Raw genomic sequence first — 24,808 nt, 5'->3', positions numbered from 1 at the left:
AAACACAGAAAAAGTAAAAGTGTAAAAAATATATATTAAATCATTTTCAATTCGTTATTCTTCGAAATTCAAATTTTATGTAAAATTATATTTTTGCTCCTTAATTTCATGACTGATTTTGAGGCATTTTTTAATATTTTTAAAATATTTGTAGCGATCAGTACGAATGATTTGATTTTTGAAGCTTTTTTTTAAAAAAAAAACTTTATCACAGAAAATTTGTTCTGGAAAAATACATTAGTTTTTGCTTGGTTATTCATTTAAAATAAATGAAAATAGAAAAAAAAAATTCAATGTGAAGTAAACACAGTTAAAACTGAAAGAAATTTAAATGTAGAGTCATTTTGTACATTTTTAGAAAACAATCCAAGTAATATACGAAATGGATAATTTTGTTTTCCTGCACCATTTTTCCGTTTAAAAAGAATGTTGTAAAACATTTGCTATGCAATACAGGGCTTTTCTACTTAAAAATGTGATATCTCAAGAAATATTCAATTTACCCTGAGGTTTTTTTTGAATTTAATGTAAAAAACTCTCAGCAATCGATTGCAATTGTCAGTTTTCCCGTATGTGCTCGTCCAAAGGGTTAAAAATGCATTTTAAAACTTAAATCGCAAAATTTTCATATCTGGCAACACTGTACGTAAATTTTGAGTACGCCATTTGATTCTCCGTCGGAAAATCTTCAAATTTGCATACCCAAAAGTTGACTTTATGTTAACTTTTCTCTTAGCAAAATGCATTTTAAAAATGAGGTTTTTCAAAAATCAAGAAAAAAGAGGGGGGTGCCAAGGGCGCGGGGATGGACCAAATATCACCAAACTTGAGATTCTTTGTTATTGGGGCAAAAACAACCCCCATGCCAAATATGAGCAGATTTGGTGAAGGTCGATGTTGGACGCGTGGTCACTTGGGAAAGAATGACCCATATGTTAAAATTTGATCTCAAGCTTACTTTTTTTTAATTCAGACAATCAATTTATTTATTTAATATTTCATGAACCTAAAAGACCGGTAATAGAACTATTTTGAAAAGCGATCGCGGGCCGGACGTTGGGCAGGCCTGGCTTAAACTCTTCACTGATTTTTTTGCTTAAAAAAAAAATTAGAATACAGGTAATAAAATGGCAATACACTCAACCCCCGGTGGTTGGTCTCTTTTTCGTTTGACACTTTTTTAGTTTGTACCCCGTTGGTTGGTCAAAGTCAAACTAAAAAGTGACGAACTGTCACTTTTTACACGGCGCTCACGCACACTATCAAAACAAGCGTTTGGTAGTTTGTGTGAACTCCGTGTAAAAGGGGTGTCAAACTATAAAGTGACCCCGTTCGTTTGACAACTGTTGGTGACAAACCATCGGGGTTTGAGTGTATTCCATAGAGAGCATTTAGAGCTTAAACTCTTCACTGATTTTCTTGCTTAAACAAATATTTAGAATACAGGTAATAAAATGGCAAATTTCCAAAGAGAGCATTTAGAGCTAAATACTCTTCACTGATTTCCTTGCTTGAGAAATTGAGAAAAATGGTTCTCGCTATTTAATTTCAATTTCTTAATTTGTTCAAAAAAGGTAACAAAATGTTAAAAAAATAATATAGAGCATTTAGAGCTTGAAACTTTCCAATGGTTCTCTTGCTTGTAAAATAAGGAAAAATAGAGTTTTTTCTGTTGAATTGAATAAAATGCCAAAGTTTCTTGAAAAAAATCTTTATAACGTTAAAAAGCTGTTAACTGATTTTCTTTGTATAAAATCAAAATAATTAATAGAAGCTTTAGTTTATATTTTTAAACTTGCATATTTGAAATTGTTATTATCTTAATTTGTTGCACGAAACTTGGAATTTTGTTGAACATTTGTTTTGTCAAAACAAACATAAAAATAGCTGTAAAATAATTATATTGTTTCTTATATTAACTACTTACCAGTACAATAAAAAGAATGTATGATTTTATAAATATGTATAATTTTATCCGAAATTTCTTTCAACCATCCAGACGAGAGCATTTAACATAAAAACTCTCTATGAACACTCTGCTATACTTGTTTTCACTTCAGACGATCTCTACCAAACATGCTTAATATTACGAATATTACCTGTGCCTACGACGCGGTCGCTTTGTGTTTGTCGCAAGCAGTATTTATTATAAAAATAGTTTTTATTTTTTATTTCGGTATCTATTGAAGATAGAGCTTTAATTTCTTCGAGAGAGTTGTTTATTTTTGGTAGTTGAGCAACTTTGTCGAAAACAAAAATATTCTATACCTTGTATCTTAGAAAATAAATAGTTTTTTCTTGTTTATCACATTTAAACTCAAACAAATTGTAATGACGTCTGAGAGAATAATATAGAACCTTTTGGTACCAGCAACTTTTTAGAACATGTCAACTTTCTAAAACTTATCGTTTTTGAGATATATGCAATTTAATATTATTTTTCCCCATACATAGCTGGCTCTGTTCGCTGCATACCGAGCTCTGCTCTGTTCTACCATATAGAGCAGGTAAAGAGTTTTTATTGAGCCTGTAGACTTCGATGCGTCTCTGCTTACTAGAGATATAAGCTTTAAACCAACGCAGGTAATCAGTATTTTGCTATGAAAAAAAAGTTAAATCCTTATATTTTTGAGAAAGTGGTTTATTCATGTATTGATAATATGTGTCGATTATGGGCGAAAAAACCATTGCGTAAGTGAGAAGTGCGATTAAGTAATAAGTAGGGGAACAGCATCTAATTCCAGCGTGCCTCTAATGTCGGCAGGTCAGAACTTTGACAGTCAATTAACGCTAATTAAAAGCGTTTTAAACTAAAAACGAGTGAAAAATAGCTCAATAAGAAGCGAGCAAGCAAGTTTCTATCAAAAGTTTTGCAAAATTAGTTGTTTAAATAGTGAAAACCAGCAAATTGGACGGAATTAGGAGCGAGTGCTTAACCTGCCAAACATACGAGAATTTCCCCTAGTTTTCGGTCATAATATGCTGTAAGTTAGCATTGTTTATTGGTCAGATTTATATTATATTTATATATATTTTTATTACGATACTACTTTTTTTAAAGAATATTTTATAATATCATTTAAAAAAAGTTGTGCTTGACCTTCTTACGAAATATTTCGCTTGACTCCGCAAAATGTCAGGAAAGAGCGTTTACGTTTTGATTTTTGCCATTTTTGAGTTTCTTATTGATTTTGGATTTTCAAAAAAACTCACGAGCAAGACGGTTAAAGAAGGTTAATGCTTAACAACAACAACAACAAAACGATCTCTTATAGTTCATATTCAAGAAAAAAAAACTTTTGCTGAAAATTGCAAAGGGCATATAAAATTATATAAAGTCATATAAAAGAACGGGTACTTCTGGAGCAACATTTTCGGAAGTTAATAACTTTATGGGAAAAAAATCCTGAAAGATTTAGTGAAAAGGCTACACAAGACAAAATAGTTCAAACACTAAAATTATTATTCTACACTGATTATTCCACATATTTTAAAGTTCCACAAAAGTGTAAATATTCATAAAACTTTTTTTCGTAATTTAAGTTGTATTCATTTTTTACTGTTTTCAGGATTTCGGTTAGAAACAATGACATCGACTTAAAAAAAAACACGGGAAAACATTTCCTTCAGTGCAACACGTTGTTTTTCTTTTTTTCTCCGTCCCGCAACATAAATAAACAAATACAAACAAAGCTGGTGCTCACCGTCACCCCCCCTCTTCGCAACATAAATTCTGGAGCACGTTCACGCCTCGTTATCGTTTTGCTGGAGATGCTGAAGCTGGTGCTGCCTGCTGCTGCTGGCTGTCAAACAACGACGCGCCGCGCGCGTTCATCCGAAGTTTGGCAGAAGCAGCAGTGCAGCAGCAGCAGCAGCAAACACGAAGTTCATTCGGCCATGTTTGATCGGAAGTGAAAGACAGCAAAGTCGAGGCCAAAACGATCGGGGCTGGAAAAAACCGTAAAAATCCGTTCCGTCGCGACCCGCCGCCCACCATGGAAGCTTCCCCGACGCGTACCGCGTGTGGCCACTTGTGACGGAGTGTTTGGGAGCCGTCCTGCGCCGTCACCGTTCGGGCTTTTTGCTGAAGAATTTCGCTGAAGAAAAATTTTCTCTTTCGTTCTTTTTCTTTTTCTCTGCGACGACTGCTGCCGCTGCTGGAAATCCGGGTTTTACCGTTTTGATTCGGGGTCACCTGCCGCCGGTTCGGTTCGGTTCCCGCACACAGTTTGTGAAGGACTTTGGTGTGGAAGCGGACCGTCATCTGCTGCGTGCCCTGTTTTCGGCGATTGACTTTAGCTCGGACTCCCCGCCGAACCCGGCCCAGGCCCAAACGCAGAACGGCCTGCTGATCCGGCTGCTGTCGGAGGAACTGACCGGTCTGCTCACCAAGCCCCAGCTGGTCGGGAACGTCTGCTACGCGGTGGACAATCTGCTGCCGCAGCAAAAGGTAAGCGGAAAAACCTGCCGAAAGTTTTCTTTTTCCTCTTTTTTTGTATGTGCGTGTGTGTGTCTGTGTTCATCTTTTTGTTCTTGTTTGTTGCTGCTGCGACTGCGACGGCTGGGAGTTTTCAACTTCTCTCCGGTCGGAGTTTTGCACATAACCTCAATTTTTGCGCAAATTAGTGGAAGGGCTGCCAAATTCCAAATTGACATTAACATATTTTTGCAGATCAGATGAATTAAAATGTTTTAAACTGAATTAGGTAATCTAAAACTCTTCGATATCTAAGGCTACCAACTCTTGCTTAGCAAAAATCCGTACATTTTGCCGATATGACAGCATAATATAACAAAAACTGTCAAGGAATTATTTATATAAATGAAATTAAATAAATTTGCGAGTTGAAAATATAAAACTATGTCGTTTTTACAGCTAACAAATTTCACAAAATGCTATCAGAGTGCTTATGACTTGCACGTTTAAAAGTATTCATAAAATAAACCGTGATTTGAATCAAAACATTATGTTCTTTTTTTTTTGTTAAAAGTTTACGAAATGACATTGTCAAGTTTGCTTTAACGAATAATATCGTTCTCAGTGTTTTCACGAACACATTTCCAAAAAAAAATTATTGAAAAGGTCCTATAACATGTGAAACACAACAGTTTATAGGACCTTTAAAAAACTCTAGATTTCTTAATTCAAATGTTAAAAGGTTTTCACAAGTTTTAGATGGCCTTTGGATCTTTTAATGGATAAATATATTTAGTAAGAAATTTCTAAAACAATCAACATGTAAAAGACAATAGTTTATAGGACCTTTAAAAACTCTAGACTTATTGATAATCAAGTTTGAATTGAGGAAATCCCGGAAAACTCTCCCTTTTTAAATCAAACTCACAGTTAAAAAAAAATAAAAATTTCTAGCTAACAAAAGCTTTGACCAAATAAAAAAAAAATGCAATTTAATGTTTAAAAAGTTGTTAAAATTCCGTACAAATCCGTATTATGCGAAAAATTCCGGCCTGTTAAAAATCCGCGAAGAGGTTCGAAAATCCGTATGGTAAGGAAAAAATCCGTACAGTTGGTAGCCTTATCGATATCCCTAATAAATCAGTGTGCCTAACAACTAATTCCCCATATAGTGACAAATTATTTGTGGTGTTATACTATAATAGTGAACTATACCACAAATAGTTTTCACTATATAGGAAATTAGTTGTTAAGCACACCGATTTTATTAGGGATCTCACTGGCTTTTATAGACCTTTGTTAAATATTCTTGCAATCCTTAAGTTTTATGAGCGATATCAACAAATTCAATGCTTTTTTCTGAATCATCTGAGAATGAAAAAGCTATTTCCGTAATTAAAAATCCTAATTTATATTATATTTAGCATTTATGAATTTCTTTACTTTTTACTTTTTTTTTTAATAAAATAAGGCTGGTATAAATTTAATTTTTGCAATTCCGTCTTGAAACTACTTACTTTTCCTGTCATTCTTGAACGACGAAATAGCCTACTTTTCTGTACCTGTTTTTTTTCGGAATTGCAAAAAATGTTGTATGGAACTCGTTGCAAAACTTGATCAGCACTCTTCGTTTTTATCCAACTTGGTAAACCTCGTTGGATAAATGTGACTCGTGCTGAAAAAAATCCTCTTTTTGCAATTTGTTGCATAAACTAGGGGAATTATACCCATTTTAATCACTTTAAGCCGTTCGACCAATTCTAATCACTTTTGCCGTTTCAGCTATTAAATCAACATTTTCAGATGTATCAACAATCGAGAGTTGCTTGCTCACTTTTATTTGAGCTATTTTTTACTTTTGAACAGTCAAAAACACTTTATGAAAGCTGTAATTCATTATCAAAGGCACATGGCTGGAACTCCATACATCCTGTTAGCCCAAAAAGTGTGACGATTGTTGAGTTCTGTCGCTGGTATAGTGTAAATTTGTCCAAGCTGGTCACAGCCTACTCAGCATAAACAACTCTCAAATTTGAATCTCTTATACCACTCGCAGATTGACAGACAGACCTTGTTTTCGTTTTTTTACCAATTCTGCGTAATTCAAGAAATGTTTTCAAACATGATCGATTTGTGGAGATTATGTAGCTTTAGTGGCGCTTGGGTGGGGGTGGGTTGATAAAATCGTGGTTTTAAACATGAAATGAGCAGATTTTGCAGTTGCGAATGGGGGATGGGAGGAAGACGACCTCCCATATTTTTGTTCGATGTCACAGAATTCAAGCATTTTTACCAGCACTAGCTGAATACCTGTTCCCAAACGAATAGAATGATGAGCCATGATTATTGAACATGCAATTTTTAACTGCACTGATTTTTCCGGCATTTCGGAGCATGAAAAGTAAATAAATTGCAAAACAAACGGCTGACACGCGAGGCGCGCGAGAAGAAAAATGAAAATTCAAATCATGGCATGCTGCGATTTTGTTTACTTGAGGCATCTTCTCAGTATACCAGTTTTGATCGGATGAGGGGTCAATGCATATTTCATGTAGCCGGTATCTGTTTACGATTACCAAAATTTTGTAAAAAAATAATAATTAAAAAATTGAACGAAAAATGGGATGTTGTCGTTTGAGTAACTTTTAAAAATGTTGAATATAAGGAAACTTACTAGAAAATTAAAATTTGGTTTTAAGTAAGTAGGAAAAGAAAAACAAATAGCCAACTTGACAAAGTGTGACATAGGAGAGAGGGGGTAATTTTTGGACGATTTTAGCGTGACATACTTTATGGATGACGCCCAAGGCGGTCACTTTGGCCCTATAAAAGTTTCCGAGTTTTATTACAAGAGTTCAGTCAAAAATGATGAAGTTAAATTGCACGCCGAAGTGCCGTTGAGTCAACATTATGTGCTGGATGGAAATACATGCTGTTATCCAAAACTAAAAATACATAAGTTGCTACTTTTAGTAATGTTATAAAATTCAAAATATTTTACTACACGCACTATCGACGACCCATCGGTGTGCAAAACTGCCATAAAAACTGGTAGAAAACTTGCAGCTCTCCACCGCGAGAGGCAGCACCTGTCCTGTCCTCGTTTTTGAACCTAAAGTTCCACATATGGGTCAAAGGTCTGATAGGCCGATAATAGAAATAGGCTGAAAAAGGGTATGGTTCCCCTACTATTAAAGTTGGCCAGAAAAATCAGGAGGCAAAAAAAAAAATTCAAAAAACTTCAAAATTTCAATGGAAATTGAATTGCAATCAGCTGAAATTAATTTAAAATGAATAATTTTTAGCATGTTTGGGTTGATTTAAAAATCTCTTGATTTTTTGAAAATTGTTGATGTTTATTATCGCAAAATGATTTTTTTTTTCGCTAAAATTTGTGTTCTTGTCATATCTTACATTTTTTTAAAACTACTGATAGCAAAACAACTGAACTAGTGTAAAATGTATTTTCAAACACCTTTTCCATGCAAATGTTGAAAGTATGGCTTGTTATTTTAATATTTATATTTTTTTTATTTTTGAATTTTCTGATCAAAGACATTAAAAGTTGTAGGTATTGTTAAAGACTATTGAGAAAAAAAAGTATACGAAAGAAACAAAAAAACCAACAAAATTTTTTTTTGGTTTTTGAATTTTTTAAAAGTTTTAGGGGACAAAAACCCGCAACTTTTGAGCCATAGAGAAGTATGGTCAAAAAAACTGCCGCTGAGTAAATTTTTGAAAAAATAGTGAGTTTTGGGAATAAACGATATATTATGCAAAATTTTGTTTGACTTAATATTTTCATGTAAAATTGAATTTGCAATCGAAAAGTACTCTACAGATTTTTTGATATAGAGCCCCGTTTTCAAGTCACCGAAGCTTTAATTTCAGTGAAATATTTGCAGTTTTTCGATTTTTATAAATAGTGACCATGAGTGACCATTTCTAGAAGATTTTTTTTTAAGTTCAGATTTTTTTTTTTTAATAAAATTGTCTATGAGACATTGACAATTGGACCTCTGGTCGATACAGCGGCTTAAAGAAAAAAAAATTTTTTTTTTCAAATTTGGTCTCATTTGGCACGCAAGCTCATGTGAGCTTCAAATTTGGCCCGCCATTCAAAAACTTTGAGCACCCCCGATCTAAAAAAAAAAAAAAATTAAACCAAAATAAAAAAGGAAACCTGAGAAAACATATTTTTAAGCAACTTTGAAGATATTCTGATTTTTCTAAACATATTTATAATTTTAATCATGATTTAAGATTTTTCTTAAGTACTGAATTAAAAAGAGAGGTATAACTATTGAAATTTTCTTTTTTTCTTTTTGTCAATTATTTTTCATTAAAATTTTGTGAAGAATGAGTTTTTCTCAGTGTCATCTCGGTCGTTTTATATCTCAAAAAGTGATAATTTTTTAAAGTTTCTGTTCCGAATATACATACAGTACAGACTCAATTTTCCGAAGGCCTCGGAAAAAAATCACGGATAATCGAATCACTAAAAAAAATCTTTTGTTGTTGTCTTGTTTTTAATTGTTATGCTTGAATATGACCTCAAACATGCTCTAAAGTGATTTAGAATTTTTAAATCCAAGATTGGGGTCAAAATGGCGGGGTTAAAAATTGAAAAAAATATTTGGTATGCAAAATGGGGTTAACGAACTCGAATTTGATGTTTAAAACCAGAAAATTAAAAAAAAGATTTTTTTTTGTTCGTGATTCGATTATCCGATAATCGAGTCTGGACTGTATTTCGAAATTTAGCAATCTAGCCCAACATTTGAAAATGTTCAATTATTAATTATTTTCATTGAAAGAGCAGAAAATTTCTCAAAAGCTTCAATTTTTAACATTGAAAATAGTTACCGAGACATCGCGAGTTGAAAAAGAGGTTGACAATAAGAAAAAATATTTTTTTCACAAAATTTAAACCGTATTTTCAACTGCTGAACAGTTCGGTAAACTGAAAATTACCGAATTCGGTAAAAACTGACCGAATTTCGATACTGAAGTGTTTGAACAACCGAAATTCGGTAAATGTTTTTTTTAATATGACAGATGATTTACCGATCTAAACTTTACCGATTTTTCAACTACCGAATTCGGTAAAAAAAATCTAAGCGTGTAAAGTAATTTTCAATTGCAAATTTGATTTTGTATCTAAATCTGATGTTTTGTATATGATTTTTACCACATTTTACTGATTTTTTTTACCACATCGGTACCACATTTTACAGCATCTTACCTTCTTATATCTCTTAAAACACATACTTAGATTTTTTTTTACCGAATTCTGAGGTCTCTCCTCGCGGCAAGGTTTTCCGTAGGTCTACACTCGAACATGCAACATGGGACAGCATGAATCTTCAGCTGAAGCCGGACGAATGTATTCCGAAATTACAGAATTACAGAAAATCGGTAATGTTTAGATCGGTAAACCATTTGTCAGAATGAAAAAAAAAAAGAATGCCGAAAATCGGTTGTACGATGAACAATAATGAACCTTATTACCGAATTTTGGTAAGGTTTTACCGTTCTCAGTAATTTTCAGTTTACCGAACTGTTCAGCAGTTGAAAAATCGGTAAATTAAAATTAAATCCAAAATTAAAGTAATACGTATTTTGGGATTTCAACTTTTAGTGATAAAAACTCTAATAAAAAAAAAACTACAAACTGGAGCGTTTGGTACGGTATGTCCACGCATCCTTCCTCCCCTGTAGATTCTGTGAAATGTGATCCGTTCACAAAATCCTCTCCGCGGTAAACATAACGCAGTTGGGCTGGCCGCTTTACATTTTTGTAATGCATTTTCGAATGTGACCTTCCAGCGTGCTTTCATCGGACTCGCAGCGTCTATGTTAAATTTAATTTGAAAATTCAGATAAAAAACATTTTTTTCACCTGTTAGCCTTTGTTTTTTGGGTAGTTTCAATTTATAACTTACTACAACTTTTTCGAAGGCACCAAATCGATCAGAAAATCCCTTCTCATGATACAGATTTTTGAATATTAAAATGCCTATTGTTTATGGCCAGCTCGCGAAATTGTATGGAAAAACTAATGATGCTTCTTTTGACATAGAAAATGCCTGGACAATGTAAAATTCTAAAGAGTTGTTGGTCAGTACTTATGTTGAAATTTAACCGAAAAAAATCAAGATCTGACAACACTGCAGAAAGTAATGAACACTTTAGAACTTAAACTGGCATCCATGTCTTGTGGTATATTCCGATAAAATAGATCGAATATTTGTAAGGAGCGGTACGACATTACTCTTAGGGCTTGTTCAAATATTACATCCTGTGTTTTTCGGGAACGTTGGGACGTCGTAAATTTTGAAGAAAGAGTCTACCGAAATTGTTTCTGTACGTCAGAAGATCGAGTTTTCCGAAAGACCATATTCAACCAATCAAATCAACTACGATCAAATCAGTTTCTGATACAAATTTTGTGTGAGAGTAAGCGAAAGAATGAAAGCGCTGAATTCTGCTCGGAAAAATACGAAAACTCTAATAAATTCTCCACTCTTCTTTTAGACCCTAAAGTCGTCGCCGCATCTGGTCGCCCAGGTATCGACCGCTCTCGGCTGCTCGCCCATCCAGGAGGGTGCCCTCGCGCTCGCGCTCCTCAACTCGGCACACTCGGATACGGTGCTGAGTGCGGAGAACCACGGCCGAATCTGCCTCGCCGGGCTCATTGAATCGTACATAAATTTAGGTTTGTTTTGAAAGTTTGAAGTTACTTTCGAGTGAAGGAATATTGATGTTTGCTTTCCCTTTTGCAGAACCAAGCCAATCCAGCCAGGAGGGAAGTCTCAACGACGTCACCCCGGAGCTACTGCAGCACATTCTGTCGGTGCTGTCGCACGGCAAGCATCGCGAATTCGGACTCGCCGACTCGACGTACGCCCGCTTCGTGCAGCAGCTGTGTCGGGACTTTCCGCGGGAGCGCGTTCCGGTGGTGCTAGCGCCGCTGCTCTACCCGGAGGACTCGGAAGTTTCGGCCGAAGCGGTCAAAGCCAACTCCCAGTCGCTGCTGCGGTCGTCCGTAATGGACACTGCCTGGGGCAGTCTGGTGATGGAAATCGGCTACACGTTTACGGCCTCGCTGGAGGACTGCAAAAACCACCTGCTGAAGGTTGGCGGCAGGAAAAACACGGCGCAGGATGTGGCCAAGATTATTTCGTCGATGTGCTTGACGCACGCGTCGCTGTCGGAGAGTAGCATCAATCTACCGACGCCGAGCAGCTTCTGGCCGCAGGGAGCGGATCCCGGGGGGAAGGGAAAGGATGGTCAGAATGGTGGGTCCGGGTCGGAGAACAGCACCTGGAAGCCGGAGATCTTCGTGCAGGCACTGAAGGAGGTGGTTCCGAGCTTGAACTGGAAGGATGTGTGTTTGGCGTTGGACCATCAGGAGTTCCTGATCAAGGACCGTCCCGGCCTGTCGCTGCTGTTGTCCATCGTGAAGATGGGCGTGCAGTCGAGTGGGCTGGGACAGCACTTCCCGGTGGAATGCGTCTACCAGCGGTGGACGAATGTCGAAGGGCAGCTGTCGTTGATTACGATGATCCTGAAGAACCCGGATCTGTACTCGTTTGCCGATCACATCTACACGAGCGTCTCCGTTGACCTGCTCAAGACTCCACCCGAGACGGATAACAAGGAGGTGGCCTCGTGGATGTCCCTGCACCTGGTGGACGTTCTGCTGTACATCGCCGACAACGGCTTCTACCAGCAAGTGATGGAGATCTTCAAGATTCCGATCCAGCTCTGCCCGGACATTCTGTTCATGGCACTGTTGCAAATCAACCCACCCGTAACGATGTCCCGCCAGGAGCTGTTCACCACGTTGATTCCGATCTTCCTGGGAAATCACCCCAACTCCGGAACGATCCTGCACCACGCCTGGAATAACACCAGCTTCAACCCGTCGCTGCGGCACATCATTCTACACTCGATGAGCGAATGGTATCTGCGCGGCGAGAACGACCAATCGCGGCTGTCGCGAATTCTGGACGTGGCGCAAGATTTGAAGGCGCTTTCGAACCTGTTGAACGTGCGTTCGTTCATCTTCATCATCGACTTGGCATGCTTGGCCTCGCGCCGTGAATATCTCAAGCTGGAAAAGTGGCTCGCCGACAAGATCCGTGAGCACGGAGAACCGTTCGTGAAGACGATCATCAAGTTTCTGCAGCGTCGCTGCCCGCAGATCATGGTTGGGAAGTTTGCCGACGAGCAGATCCCAAAGTCGGCGCAACTTCCGCCGGAGACGCTGAGCACCATCCTGACGTGTCTGCAGGCTTGTGTGGGAAATGTTAGCCCCGACGTGGCCGAAGTTATCATGGGAATGTCGCAGTACAATCTGCTGTTGACCAGCAAGACTCGTGCCCAGCAGGCGCCCCAACAGCAGCAACAGCCGCCTCCGGGAGTGCTGCGTCAGCATCGTGGTCTGGAAGCACCCTTCACGGCATCCGCTCTGGGAGGCCAGATCTTCCCGGGACCTTCGGTTGAATCGCTGTCCGGGTTGGCCTCGAACATGGCCGGGTTGAATTTGGGAGCTCCTGGAAACAGTGCGTTCAGCTTTGGAAGCGCCCTCGGCAATCTGGTATCGACTCCGGCTTCACCATCGCGACTACTGGCCGGCGGTCCCTCGAACAGTCCGTTCCCGTTGATGTCGATGCCGCCGACTGGAACCGTTGGAAATATCGGACGTCTGCCGCAAACTCCAACAGGAGACAAGCTGAACATGGCTGGTGCGGGACAAGCGAGCTTTCCAGAGATTGGAGGTCAAGCTGTGTCGAAGGAGGTTGAAGACGAAGCCAACAGCTACTTCCAGCGAATCTACAACCATCCGCCTCACAACAACCTGTCGATCGACGAGGTGCTGGATATGTTGCAGCGTTTCAAGGATTCGCCGATTCGACGCGAGTGCGACGTCTATCAGTGCATGCTGCGAAACCTGTTTGAGGAGTACAAGTTCTTCCCGCAGTACCCGGACAAAGAGCTGCAGATTACGGCGCAGCTGTTTGGTGGAATGGTCGAGCGCAATCTGGTGACGACGTACGTTGCGTTGGGGTTGGCTCTGCGTTGCGTGCTGGACGCGCTCAAGAAGCCGGAAGGTTCCAAGATGTACTACTTTGGAATTACGGCGCTGGATCGGTTCAAGAACAAGCTGCATCTCTACCCAAAGTACTGCGAGTACGTCCATTCGATCCCGCACTTTGACCAGTTCCCGCCGCACCTGATCGAGTACATCGAGTACGGAGCTCAAGCGCAGGAACCACCGAACAAGACGCTCGGACCGGGACCACTGCCCGCATCCATCACCCAACTAATCCCCGGCCCCGCAGTCGTCCCAGGTGGCAATCCGCTCTACCGAAGCAGCTCGGTGGCGAACGCTAGCAACCTGACCGCCACGGCACCACCTCCAGTTGCCGCAAAGGTCAGCGGAGTTGGCGCCCAGCTCGGCAACACGTCCGGGCAACCCCCGCGCGTCAAGTCCATTGCGAACGCGACCAACATCGACACGCTGCTGGTGGCCACGCAGGACCGGGAGGAGAAGCTGATTACGCCGCCGGACACGATGCAGGACAAGACGGCGTTCATCTTCAACAATCTGAGTCAGCTGAATCTGCAGCAAAAGTGCGAGGAGATCAAGGAGATCATCCAGAAGGACTACCACGCATGGTTGGCGCAGTATCTGGTGCTGAAGCGTGCCTCGATCGAGGTCAACTTCCACGTGCTGTATTCGAACTTTTTGGACGCGCTCAAGATTCCGGAGATTAACCGGCTGGTCACGAAGGAGACTTTTAGGAATATCAAGGTGCTGCTGCGTTCGGATAAGGGTATTGCGAACTTTTCGGACCGGAGTTTGTTGAAGAACTTGGGTCACTGGCTGGGCATGATGACGCTCGGAAGGAACAGGCCAATTTTGCACCTGGACATTGACGTGAAATCGCTGCTGGTGGAGGCGTACAACAAGGGCCAGCAGGAGCTGCTGTACGTGGTTCCGTTTGTGGCGAAGGTGCTGGAGTCGTGCGCGAAGAGCAAGGTGTTCAAACCTCCGAACCCGTGGACGATGGCGATTATGAACATTTTGGCCGAGTTGCACCAGGAGCCGGACCTGAAGCTGAACTTGAAGTTTGAGATCGAGGTGCTGTGCAAGAATTTGAACATTGACGTGGCGGACCTGAAGCCGGCGATCTATCTGAAGGATCCGGAGCGGGCCCAGAACATCGAGTATCAATTGTCGCAGCCGAAACCGGTGAAGGAGCTTCAGCCGATGCCGCCGATGCAGGTTCCAGAGGAGATTGTGTCCGCTGGGCCTTCGGGATCACCAGCGATCCCCGCGATGGACCCATCGCTGGCCGTCACGGGTCCGCCGGAGCCACGCTTCCACTACTCGGACATTAACATCTCGAACTTTGCCTGCATCAACCAGCACGTGACTTACTCGCCCAACATTGCCCTGCTGCACACGCATCCCCACCTCAAGCAGATCATCAAGACCGCACTGGAGCGAACCATCACGGATTGGATCACGCCGGTTGTGGAGCGCAGCGTCAAGATTGCGTCCAAGACGTGCGAGCAGATCATTCGCAAGGACTTTGCGCTCGATTCGGACGAGCAGCGAATGCGTACGGCGGCGCACAATCTGGGCCGCAACCTGGCCGCCGGAATGGCCATGATCACGTGCCGCGATCAGCTGATGCAAAACATCCAGAACAGCATCAAGAGCGCGTTCATGACCACGCTGAGCCCGGCCCAGAAGGAGGTGGCCGATGCTGCGGCAAACCAGCTGGCGGCGGACAACATGGAGCTGGTGTCGGCGTTCATCCAGAAGACGGCGATCGAGAAGGTCGTGCCCGAGATGGACAAACTGCTGGCGTCGGACTTTGAACACCGCAAGATCGCACGCCAGGAGGGTCGTCGCTACTGCGAAGCTAGCGTGTTGACCTACCAAGCGGAGCGAATGCCCGAGCGGATTCGACTGAGCGTGGGAGGCGTTTCGCCGAGTCAGCTAGCGGTGTACGAGGAGTTTGCCCGGAACATACCCGGCTTCAAGCCGATCACCGACATGGACAACGTGATTTTCGCGCCCAAGATGGACACGATTCCGCAGGTAGCGCAGCAGTTCTCGGCGGCGGCCGCAGCAGCTGCAGCGGCAGCCGTTCAGGTCACCCCGGACGAGATCGGTGTGCTGTACGACGAGCTGGCCAGCAAGATGGAGGCGTTCCTGAACGCCGCGGTCAACGTGCCGCAGCTGCAGGTTAGTGTACGTGTTGTACGAAGGTGTTGTTGAATGAATATTAATCAGTTTGTTTTGTTTCTTGCAGGTTCACGTGACAAACATGCACAACCTGTTGGAGTGTTTGATCTTGGCGCGTCGTTCGCGGGACAACCTGACGGCGTGCAATTTGCTGAACAAAGCCGTTGAGGGCATCATGGAGGGACTGATGAACATCCCGGAGCACATCGACCAGATCAAGCTGTACCGAGATATTCACCTGCGGGTGATGCGTCTGCTGCAGGATCCGCGCGCTTTCGGCCCGGTTTGGACCAACAAGGCCATCACGCGGTACATGCTCGAGTGCCGCGAAGAGATCCGCTACAACGTGGAGGCGGTTGACCTGCTGATTTCGTCCAACTTTGTCAACATGCCGCAGTACGACATGATGCTGATGCAGTTGATGGATAACGGGAACAACTACGTCGCGGTGGTGTTCGCCATGCAGCTCGTCCAGACGTACTTTATCGACGAGCGTCCTAACTCGGTCATCACCGAGAACGACCTGTTGAACACGATCGATCTGCTGGCGAGACTGGCCGTGCATCCGCGTGCCCCCGAGGGATTGGCCCACTTGATTGAGATGCTCCGCTCGAACCATGACCCCAACACCTTCCTGGTGGACCGTGCGCTCGCTGGACCGACGTCGTACATCCACTCCGGAATCATCCAGGCGCGGGCCACCGACATTGAGGATCCGCCGGGCTTTGCCGAGCGTACGGAGTTCCTGCTGAAGGACTGGATCACGATCTACCACACGCAAGCGGCCGGTCGTGACCCGATCAAAGCGTTCAGCATCTTCGTCAACAAGATGAACGCGTACGGCATCCTGAAGGGCGACGAACCGCTGACCCGGTTCTTCCGGCATGCCACGCAGTGCTGCATCGATCTGACGTACCGCAACATGACCGACCCGGGACTGAAAACGAAGATCTTCCAGTGGATCGACGCGTACGTGCGGTTGATCGCGCTGCTCGTGAAGCACTCGGGAGAGAGTGGCAACTCTAGCACCAAGTTGAACCTGCTGAACAAGGTTCTCGGAATTGTCGTTGGCATCTTGCTGCAAGATCAGGAAGTTCACGGAACTGCCTTCCAGCAGCTCGGATACAATCGTATCTTTATCATGCTGTTCCTGGAACTGAGCGCCCACGACCCTGTCCTGGAGAACATCAGCCTCTCGGTCATCACCGCGTTCTGCCACACGTTCCACATCCTGCGACCATCGCTTGCTCCCGGCTTCTGCTACTCCTGGCTGGAGCTCATCTCGCACCGTGTCTTCATCGGACGCATCCTGGCGTCGATCCCCCAACAGAAGGGCTGGTCCATGTACTCGCAGCTGCTAATTGACCTGTTCAAGTATCTGGCTCCGTTCCTGCGCAACGCTGAACTTGCCAAACCCGTCCAGCACCTGTACAAGGGAACGCTGCGAGTGCTGCTCGTCCTGCTGCATGACTTCCCCGAGTTCCTGTGCGATTACCACTTTGGCTTCTGCGACGTAATCCCACCGAACTGCATCCAGATGCGCAACCTGATCCTGTCGGCGTACCCGCGTAACATGCGCCTGCCCGATCCGTTCACACCGAACTTGAAGGTAGGCCACACTCACCTTCTAATCTAAAACACCACCCCCTAAACCCTCTTATTACAGGTTGACATGCTCACCGACATCGGCGGCGCGCCGCGCATCTTCACCAACTACGCGGCCGCCATCACGCCGCAAAGCTTCAAGAAGGACCTGGACTCGTATCTGAAGGCGCGCTCGCCCGTCACCTTCCTGTCGGAGCTGCGCAGCAACCTGCAGATCTCGAACGAGCCCGGCTCGCGGTACAACATCCCGCTGATGAACGCGCTCGTGCTGTACGTCGGCACGCAGGCCATCGCGCACATTCGGTAGGCTTTCATTCATGCCTGTAGGTTTAACCAAATTCTGACAGATTTAATTCTTAAAGTTCGAAGAACCTGGGACCCACGATGGCGACGATCGTGCACAGTGCCCACATGGACATCTTCCAGAACCTGGCGGTCGATTTGGACAACGAGGGGCGTTACCTGTTCCTGAACGCGATCGCGAACCAGCTGCGGTACCCGAACAGCCACACGCACTACTTCAGCTGTGCCATTCTGTACCTGTTCGTGGAGGCCAACTCGGAGGCGATTCAGGTGAGAGTTTGCTTTAGTTTTGATGAAGAACTTCGTTTTGGGGCTCTATACAGGGTAGCAATCCAAAATTTAGATTAAACCTATTGCTATTTTCAAAGATTTTTTTTTCAAGAATGTCGAAAGTTCAACAAGTTGCTACCCGATATGGTACCAAATTCGATCTCAAGTGCATCTGCAGAAGAAAAATTTTAAAATTTAGAAATTTTATAATCAGTAGTATGTGTTTTATTTTGTCTAGTTTTTGACATTTTTTGCTGGAAAATGTTCGCGTTTCGATCAGTTAGAAGAGATTTTGTTAGGGGGAGGGGGGCAGAATGGCCCGCCTAAGTAAAATGCGCCAAAAACCATAGAAAAACATGAAAACTTATGAATTCAGTGTAGTAGGCTTATGCTTTGGGATGTTCCCTTCAATGTTATATACTTGGTTGATGAAATTTTTTAGCTTAAAACTGTTTTTGAGCCACTTTAAAAAAAAGAATGGCAGAATGGGCCACCCTGTGGGGCAGAATGGGCCACCTTAGAAAACAAGCCATTTTGTCTAATACAACGTTGAAGGGAGATAAGAAATGACTTAAGGTACCTTTCTAACATAGTTTCCATGAAGTTAGACCACTTTTATGAAAATAGTCACTTACCAAAACAAACATTTTTGAAAATAGTGTTAATATGTTGAAAAATGACACTATTTTTACAAATAACCATCAAAACAACTAAAAAATCAACTAATTTTGCATAAACGTGATTTGTGAAGCTACCTGGAGTGAAATAATCCATTTAATCCAAATTTCATAACTTTTGATTGTTTTTATAAGGCAGGATAAGGGTGGTCCATTCTGCCCCCAAGTGGATTTTTATTTAACACTTCCACCACCAAGTCTCTAAATAATTTTAAGGTTCCGTTGTTGCTTGTATACCTTGGTAGTAACATCTAGTAACGTTATAAGCATTGAGCAAACTTTTTCAAACAATCCAACTTTTCAGAAAGCTTATTTAAAAACCTCGAAATAAACAACATTTGCGTAGATTTGTCAATAAATTTACATTTTTGCTCATAATTCGAAAAATACAATGAATTCAAACGTCGTTTTCAGTATGGTGAAGTTATTTGACGTCCTTTATAAGACCCTTGCCTTACAATTGGTCTAAATCCATTCTAAAGCCCAAAACCAAGGGTGGCCCATTCTGCCCCCCTGGTCCATTCTGCCCCCCCTGCCCCTATTTACGGGTGACCAAGAACTGCGGCGAGAGTGTCATTCTGCGATGTCGCAGATAAATTCCCTGACTGATTTTGGAATCCTGCAACTCTTCCTGGTCCAGCGAAAAAACATCGCTAATTCTAGCGAAGGTGATCCAACAAACAGAGAAGATTTTTACTAAACCAGGTTTTCAAACGGAATCAAACAATAAAGACAGCTTCTAGATGGATACAGCCGCACCGACTCCATAAACAACTTCCATTCATAATTATAAAAAAAAAACGATCTCGCCTTCATCTTTCTTAAGATTGCTTGACTTACAGGTCCTCAAAAGCCACACATTTTTCATTCTTGAAAAAAAATAACAATTTTTAATGATCTATAACAATTCTCTCTACTTTTGGCGAACAGTAAATTGGTTCCACTTTGACAGTTCAAAATTTAAGCCGTTTTGCGAACCACTATTCAGCACCCAGATTTCGGCCATTTTTATTTTTTGATTTGGCTCAAATTTTGGGGGTCCTTCCCTATGACCAAAGAAGCCATTTTGTGTCATTGGTTCACCCATTCAAGTCTCCATTACTGCCCATAATTGAAAATTCGGCTATTATACCAAATCAAGTATTCCGAGAAAAACGCGTTTTTGTGTTATCACCAAATCTTCGCCAAAGCAATTTCAAAGGGGAATGGGATATTAGCCGTTTGGTTTTTCGCATCGGCAGCCAAATCTAAACACTATTTTAGTGAAATTCAAGTTTTAGAAGATGCGTTGGAACATCCTCTACCACCTGGTGCTAATAACTCGTTTTTGCCAAAAGTGGATATTAGCCGTTTTTTCAATGGTGGGCAGATTAGGGTGGCAAGGGCCTGGCTCGGTTCTTTAGGTAAAAATAAGTACCCGTGCCAATTTTGAGCCAAATCGGTTACGGGTTAAGTGTCGTTTTTATCGTTGAAGTTTGTATGGGAAAATTTGAAAAAATGTATGGGGAAAAGCAAAAAATTTAAAAATTCCGCCAAAGGTGTCGTTAAATGTGCCGGATCATTGTCAAGTGTGAGATTGTTATTTAAAATTTTATGAAAAACAACTTTGTCGAAGATCGCAAAACAATCCGAGTTAACCCTGACGAGTTACATATTAACGATTTAAAGAAGATGTAAGGAAAGATTTTTTTTCACCGACTTCAACGATAAAAAGCGACTCTTAACCGATTTCGCTCAAAACTTTCACAGTTACTTATTTTTGCCTAAGGAATCGAATCAGGGGGAAACCCTGATGTCGATTATTTATTGTTTTTTTTCTTTTTTTTATTGTGGTACGTAAATATTCGAAAATCTGTAACTTTTGAGGGAATTTTCTGACCTACTGTTCATAAAAAATAGGTACACAAAAAAAAACTAGCCGATTTCTTAATTAACATTTTTTTTTACAATAACTCAATTTCCCAAAATCCGTTTTTTCGAGATTTTTTGATATGTTTTATGAGACTAAAATCCGCAACTCTGAAGTCTAGAGAAGAAAAAAAATTGTTGCCACCGAGGTATGATTTTTTGAAAAATTAGTGATTTTTGGAAAACAATCGAAATTTTATACATAAAAATTTTTGACCTCATTTTTTATGTAAATTTGAATTTGCAATCGAAAAGTACTTAACAGATTTTTTGATAAAGTGCCTCGTTTTCAAAATTTGTCCACCTGAGCAATTCTCTACCAAAACCGGAAATGGATTTTATTTGTATTTTTTGATTTGGCTCAAATTTTGTGAGGGCCTTCCCTGTGACCAAATAAGCTATTTTTTGTAATTGGTTAACCCATACAAGTCTCCATACAATTTTGGCTGCTGTCCATACAAAAATGGTATGTAAATATTCAAACAGCTGTAACTTTTGAGTGAATTTTCTGATCAATTTGGTGTCTTCGGCAAAGTTGTAGGTATTGTTGAGGACAATTGAGAAAAAAATATGTACACGGAAAAAAAAATTGCAGATTTTTTTATCAACTTTTTTTTCACTAAAACTCAATTTCCCAAAATACGTATTTTTTGATTTTCGAGATTTTTTGATATGTTTTAGGGGACTAAAATCCGCAACTTTTGAGCCATAGAGAAACATGGTCAAAAAATCTGCCGCCAAGTTATGAATTTTTGAAAAAATAGTGATTTTTGGAAAAAATCCAAATTTCATGCAAAAACAAATTTGAAATCAATTTTTAATGCAAAATAAAGAGCTTCGTTTTCAAGATATAGGCACCGAAAGTTTGATTTTAGCAAAATATTTGCAGTTTTTCGATTTTTAAAAATAGTGACCATGAGCGACCATTTCTAAAAATATTTTTTTTGAAAAGTTCAGAAAATTTGCTAAAAAATTGTCTAAGAGACATTGAAGATTGGACCTCGGGTATCTGAGATACAGCCGCTTTAGGAAAAAGAAACACGAAAATTGAAGTTGTCTAAGTCTCACCAAAACAACCCACCATTTTCTAATGTCGATATCTCAGCAACTAATGGTCCGATTTTCAATGTTAATACATGAAACATTCGTGAAATTTTCCGATATTTTCGAAAAAAATATTTTGAAATAATAAATAAATCAAGACTAACATTTTAAAAGGGCCAAACATTGAATATTACGCCCATTTAAAATGTTAGTCTTGATTTAATTTTTTTCAAGATATTTTTTTCGAAAAGATCGGAAAATTTCACGAATGTTTCATGTATTAACATGGGTTAGAAAATGGTGGGTTGTTTTGGTGAGACTTAGAAAACTTCAATTTTCGTGTTTCTTTTTCTAAAAGCGGACGTATCTCAGCAACCCGAGGTCCAATCTTCAATGTCTCTTAGACAATTTTATAGCAAATTTTCTGAACTTTTCAAAAAAAATATTTTTAGAAATGGTCGCTCATGGTCACTATTTTTAAAAATGGGAGGGGGAGGAAATGAGGATAGGAGAAAGGGAAGGTGGGAAAGGGATAATATGGATATATCATTTCTTGACTTTTTTTTGATAAGGTCCTATAAACAAATGTAAACATTGAGTGTATCCCTTTCACACCTTATGTCAAAGTCCATCGGAGTAAGCGGGATACACTCAATGTTTACATTTGTTTATAGGACCTTATCAAAAAAAAGTCAAGATTTGATCAATAGAATATTATATAAAATAAGGGAAAAAAAACTTCTATCAAATAATGATAGATAAAATGGATAGATCTCACAAACTCCTGGGTCCAACTCGATATAACCGGAAAGTGTTGTTCCACAACGCCTTGATTGTTGCTCTTGGAAAACAGGCTGTTATCTCCACAATCCTCCTCATCAGCTGGAAAAAGACTTCTAATCCACCGGAACCGAAAAACCGCCAGAAAAGTTTCACTGCAGCAGAAGTCCATCGTAAAAGCAACTGCACCGGAACAGCAGGAACCAGGAACCAATCCACATTGAAAGCGATCCACCAGAACTGAACTCCACTCGTAAATGAACTACACCGGAACTTTACTCCAACGGAAAACTTAAAAATAAAAAATCTTGAGGAAAATCCACTTCTTTGAAAAGAGAAAAAAAAACGCCAGCGAAAAAAAACTTTCCGTCCGAACACGCGCGTAGGTTGTAAAGTAGTTTTCGATTGCAAATTCAATTTTGCATTAAAAAATAACTTCAAATTTGTTTTTGCATGAAATTTGGATTTTTTTCCAAAAATCACTATTTTTCAAAAATTCATAACTTGGCGGCAGATTTTTTGACCATGTTTCTCTATAGCTCAAAAGTTGCGGATTTTAGTCCCCTAAAACATATCAAAAAATCTCGAAAATCAAAAAATACGTATTTTGGGAAATTGAGTTTTAGTGAAAAAAAAGTTGATAAAAAATTTTTTTTTTCCGTGTACCTATTTTTTTCTCAATTGTCCTCAACAATACCTACAACTTTGCCGAAGACACCAAATTGATCAGAAAATTCACTCAAAAGTTACAGCTGTTTGAATATTTACATACCATTTTTGTATGGACAGCTGCCAAAATTGTATGGAGACTTGTATGGGTGAACCAATGACACAAAATAGCTTATTTGGTCATAGGGAAGGCCCCCACAAAGTTTGAGTCAAATAAAAAAATACAAAAAATAAAAATGGTCGAAATCGGCCGATTTCGTAGAGAGTTGCTCACCTAAAGTTTGATTTCAGTGAAGTATTTGCAGTTTTTCGATTTAAAAAATAGTGACCATGATGGACCGATCTTTGATATTTTTTAAAGTTCAGAAAATTTGCTATAAAATTGTCTAATAGACATTGAACATTGGACCTCTGATTGCTGAGAAACAGCAGCGGCTTAAAGAAAAAGAAATATGAAAATTTAAGTTTCTTAGTCTAACCCAAACATTCGTGAAATTTTCCGATCTTTTCTAAAACAATATTTTTGAAGCAAGTAGTCTAAAAACATTGAAACATTTAAAATTTTATGTACAAAATTTCTATTTTTTCCAACAATCACTGTTTTTTTTTATCATCTATGGCTTAAAAGTTGCAGATTTGGGTCCCATAAAACATATTTCAAAAATCTCCAAAATAAAAATACGGGTTTTGGGAAATTTAGTTTTTGTGAAAAAAAGTTAATAAAAAAAATCGGCAAGATTTTTTTGTGTACCTTGTTCTGAACAGTAGGTATTGATGAGGACCTACAACTTTGCCGAAGGCACACAATGGATCAGAAAATTCTTTTAAAAGCTACAGATTTTCTAAAATTTGCGTACCATTTTTGTATGAAATGGAGACTTGTGTGGATGAACCAATGACACGAAATGGCTTCTTTGGTCATCAGGGAGAGCCCCCAAAGTTTCAGAAAAATAAAAAAATACAAATAAAAACCCATTTCTGGTTTTGGTAGAGAATTGCTCAAATGAAAATTTTCAATAATTTATCTCCACCATTTTGGGCGCCATCTTGGATTTAAAAATTTCTGAATCACTTTACTGCCCACCATTGAAAAAACGGCTAATATCCACTTTTGGCAAAAACGAGATATTAGCACCAGGTGGTAGAGGATGTTCCAACGCATCTCCTGGAACTTGAATTTCACTGAAATAGTGTTTAGACTTGTCTGCCGATGCGAAAAACCAAACGGCTAATATGCCACTCTTATGGGAAATTGCCTTGACGGAGATTTTGTGACAAACACTAAAACGCGTTTTTCTCGGAATACTTGATTTGGCATAATAGCCGAATTTTCAATTATGGGCAGTTTAGTAGAGAAAACATATTTTTTTGTGATTTGATTATCCGAAGTGGAATTTTGCTAAGGCGTTCGTATAATCGAGTCTGGACTGTGCAAAATTAAAACAATATTATGCAGAACACTAGCGAGTTTAAATGCTTTCAAAGTGTCTTCCAATTTAGATGGAAAAAAAATTGATCAAAGTGAATCAACACTGAAAAAAAGTCACCAGTCAAGCATATTTAACGAAACATCCCTCCTTGCCTTTCTTACTAAAGAAAGATAAAGGATTTGCTTTTGTCTCCCGCTCAAAATCAAGCTTCGTAATCCAATATTTTCTCCTTCATCTTCTTACAGGAGCAAATCACGCGCGTTCTGCTCGAACGGCTGATCGTGAACCGTCCGCACCCGTGGGGCCTGCTCATCACGTTCATCGAGCTGATCAAGAACCCGCAGTACAAGTTCTGGGACCACGACTTTGTGCACTGCGCGCCGGAAATCGAAAAGTGAGTGTGCTGATTTATTTTGCAATTGTTCAAAATTAACGA

At 40.5% G+C, this 24,808-nt stretch overlaps 1 protein-coding gene across 2 annotated transcripts in view; it reads left to right on the top strand.

The window, feature by feature from the left end:
• The window catches only part of LOC120423129 (CCR4-NOT transcription complex subunit 1), a 28,673-nt gene that overhangs the window by 3,075 nt on the left and 790 nt on the right, over positions 1–24,808 (top strand). The window contains exons 2-8 of one of the 2 annotated variants that reach the window (XM_039586809.2): positions 4,229–4,450; positions 10,955–11,135; positions 11,203–15,686; positions 15,754–17,295; positions 17,353–17,594; positions 17,654–17,864; positions 24,618–24,766. In XM_039586809.2, coding sequence (XP_039442743.1) covers positions 4,229–4,450; positions 10,955–11,135; positions 11,203–15,686; positions 15,754–17,295; positions 17,353–17,594; positions 17,654–17,864; positions 24,618–24,766 — 7,031 coding nt within the window. Of the gene's footprint in view, positions 1–4,228; positions 4,451–10,954; positions 11,136–11,202; positions 15,693–15,753; positions 17,296–17,352; positions 17,595–17,653; positions 17,865–24,617; positions 24,767–24,808 lie in introns of both variants that reach the window. The other variant, XM_039586808.2, reaches the window with a different exon arrangement.

Source organism: Culex pipiens, chromosome 2, assembly GCF_016801865.2.
Source record: "Culex pipiens pallens isolate TS chromosome 2, TS_CPP_V2, whole genome shotgun sequence".
In the NCBI taxonomy this organism is placed as follows: domain Eukaryota; kingdom Metazoa; phylum Arthropoda; class Insecta; order Diptera; family Culicidae; genus Culex; species Culex pipiens.
This window is presented reverse-complemented; position numbering and strand designations above follow the sequence as displayed.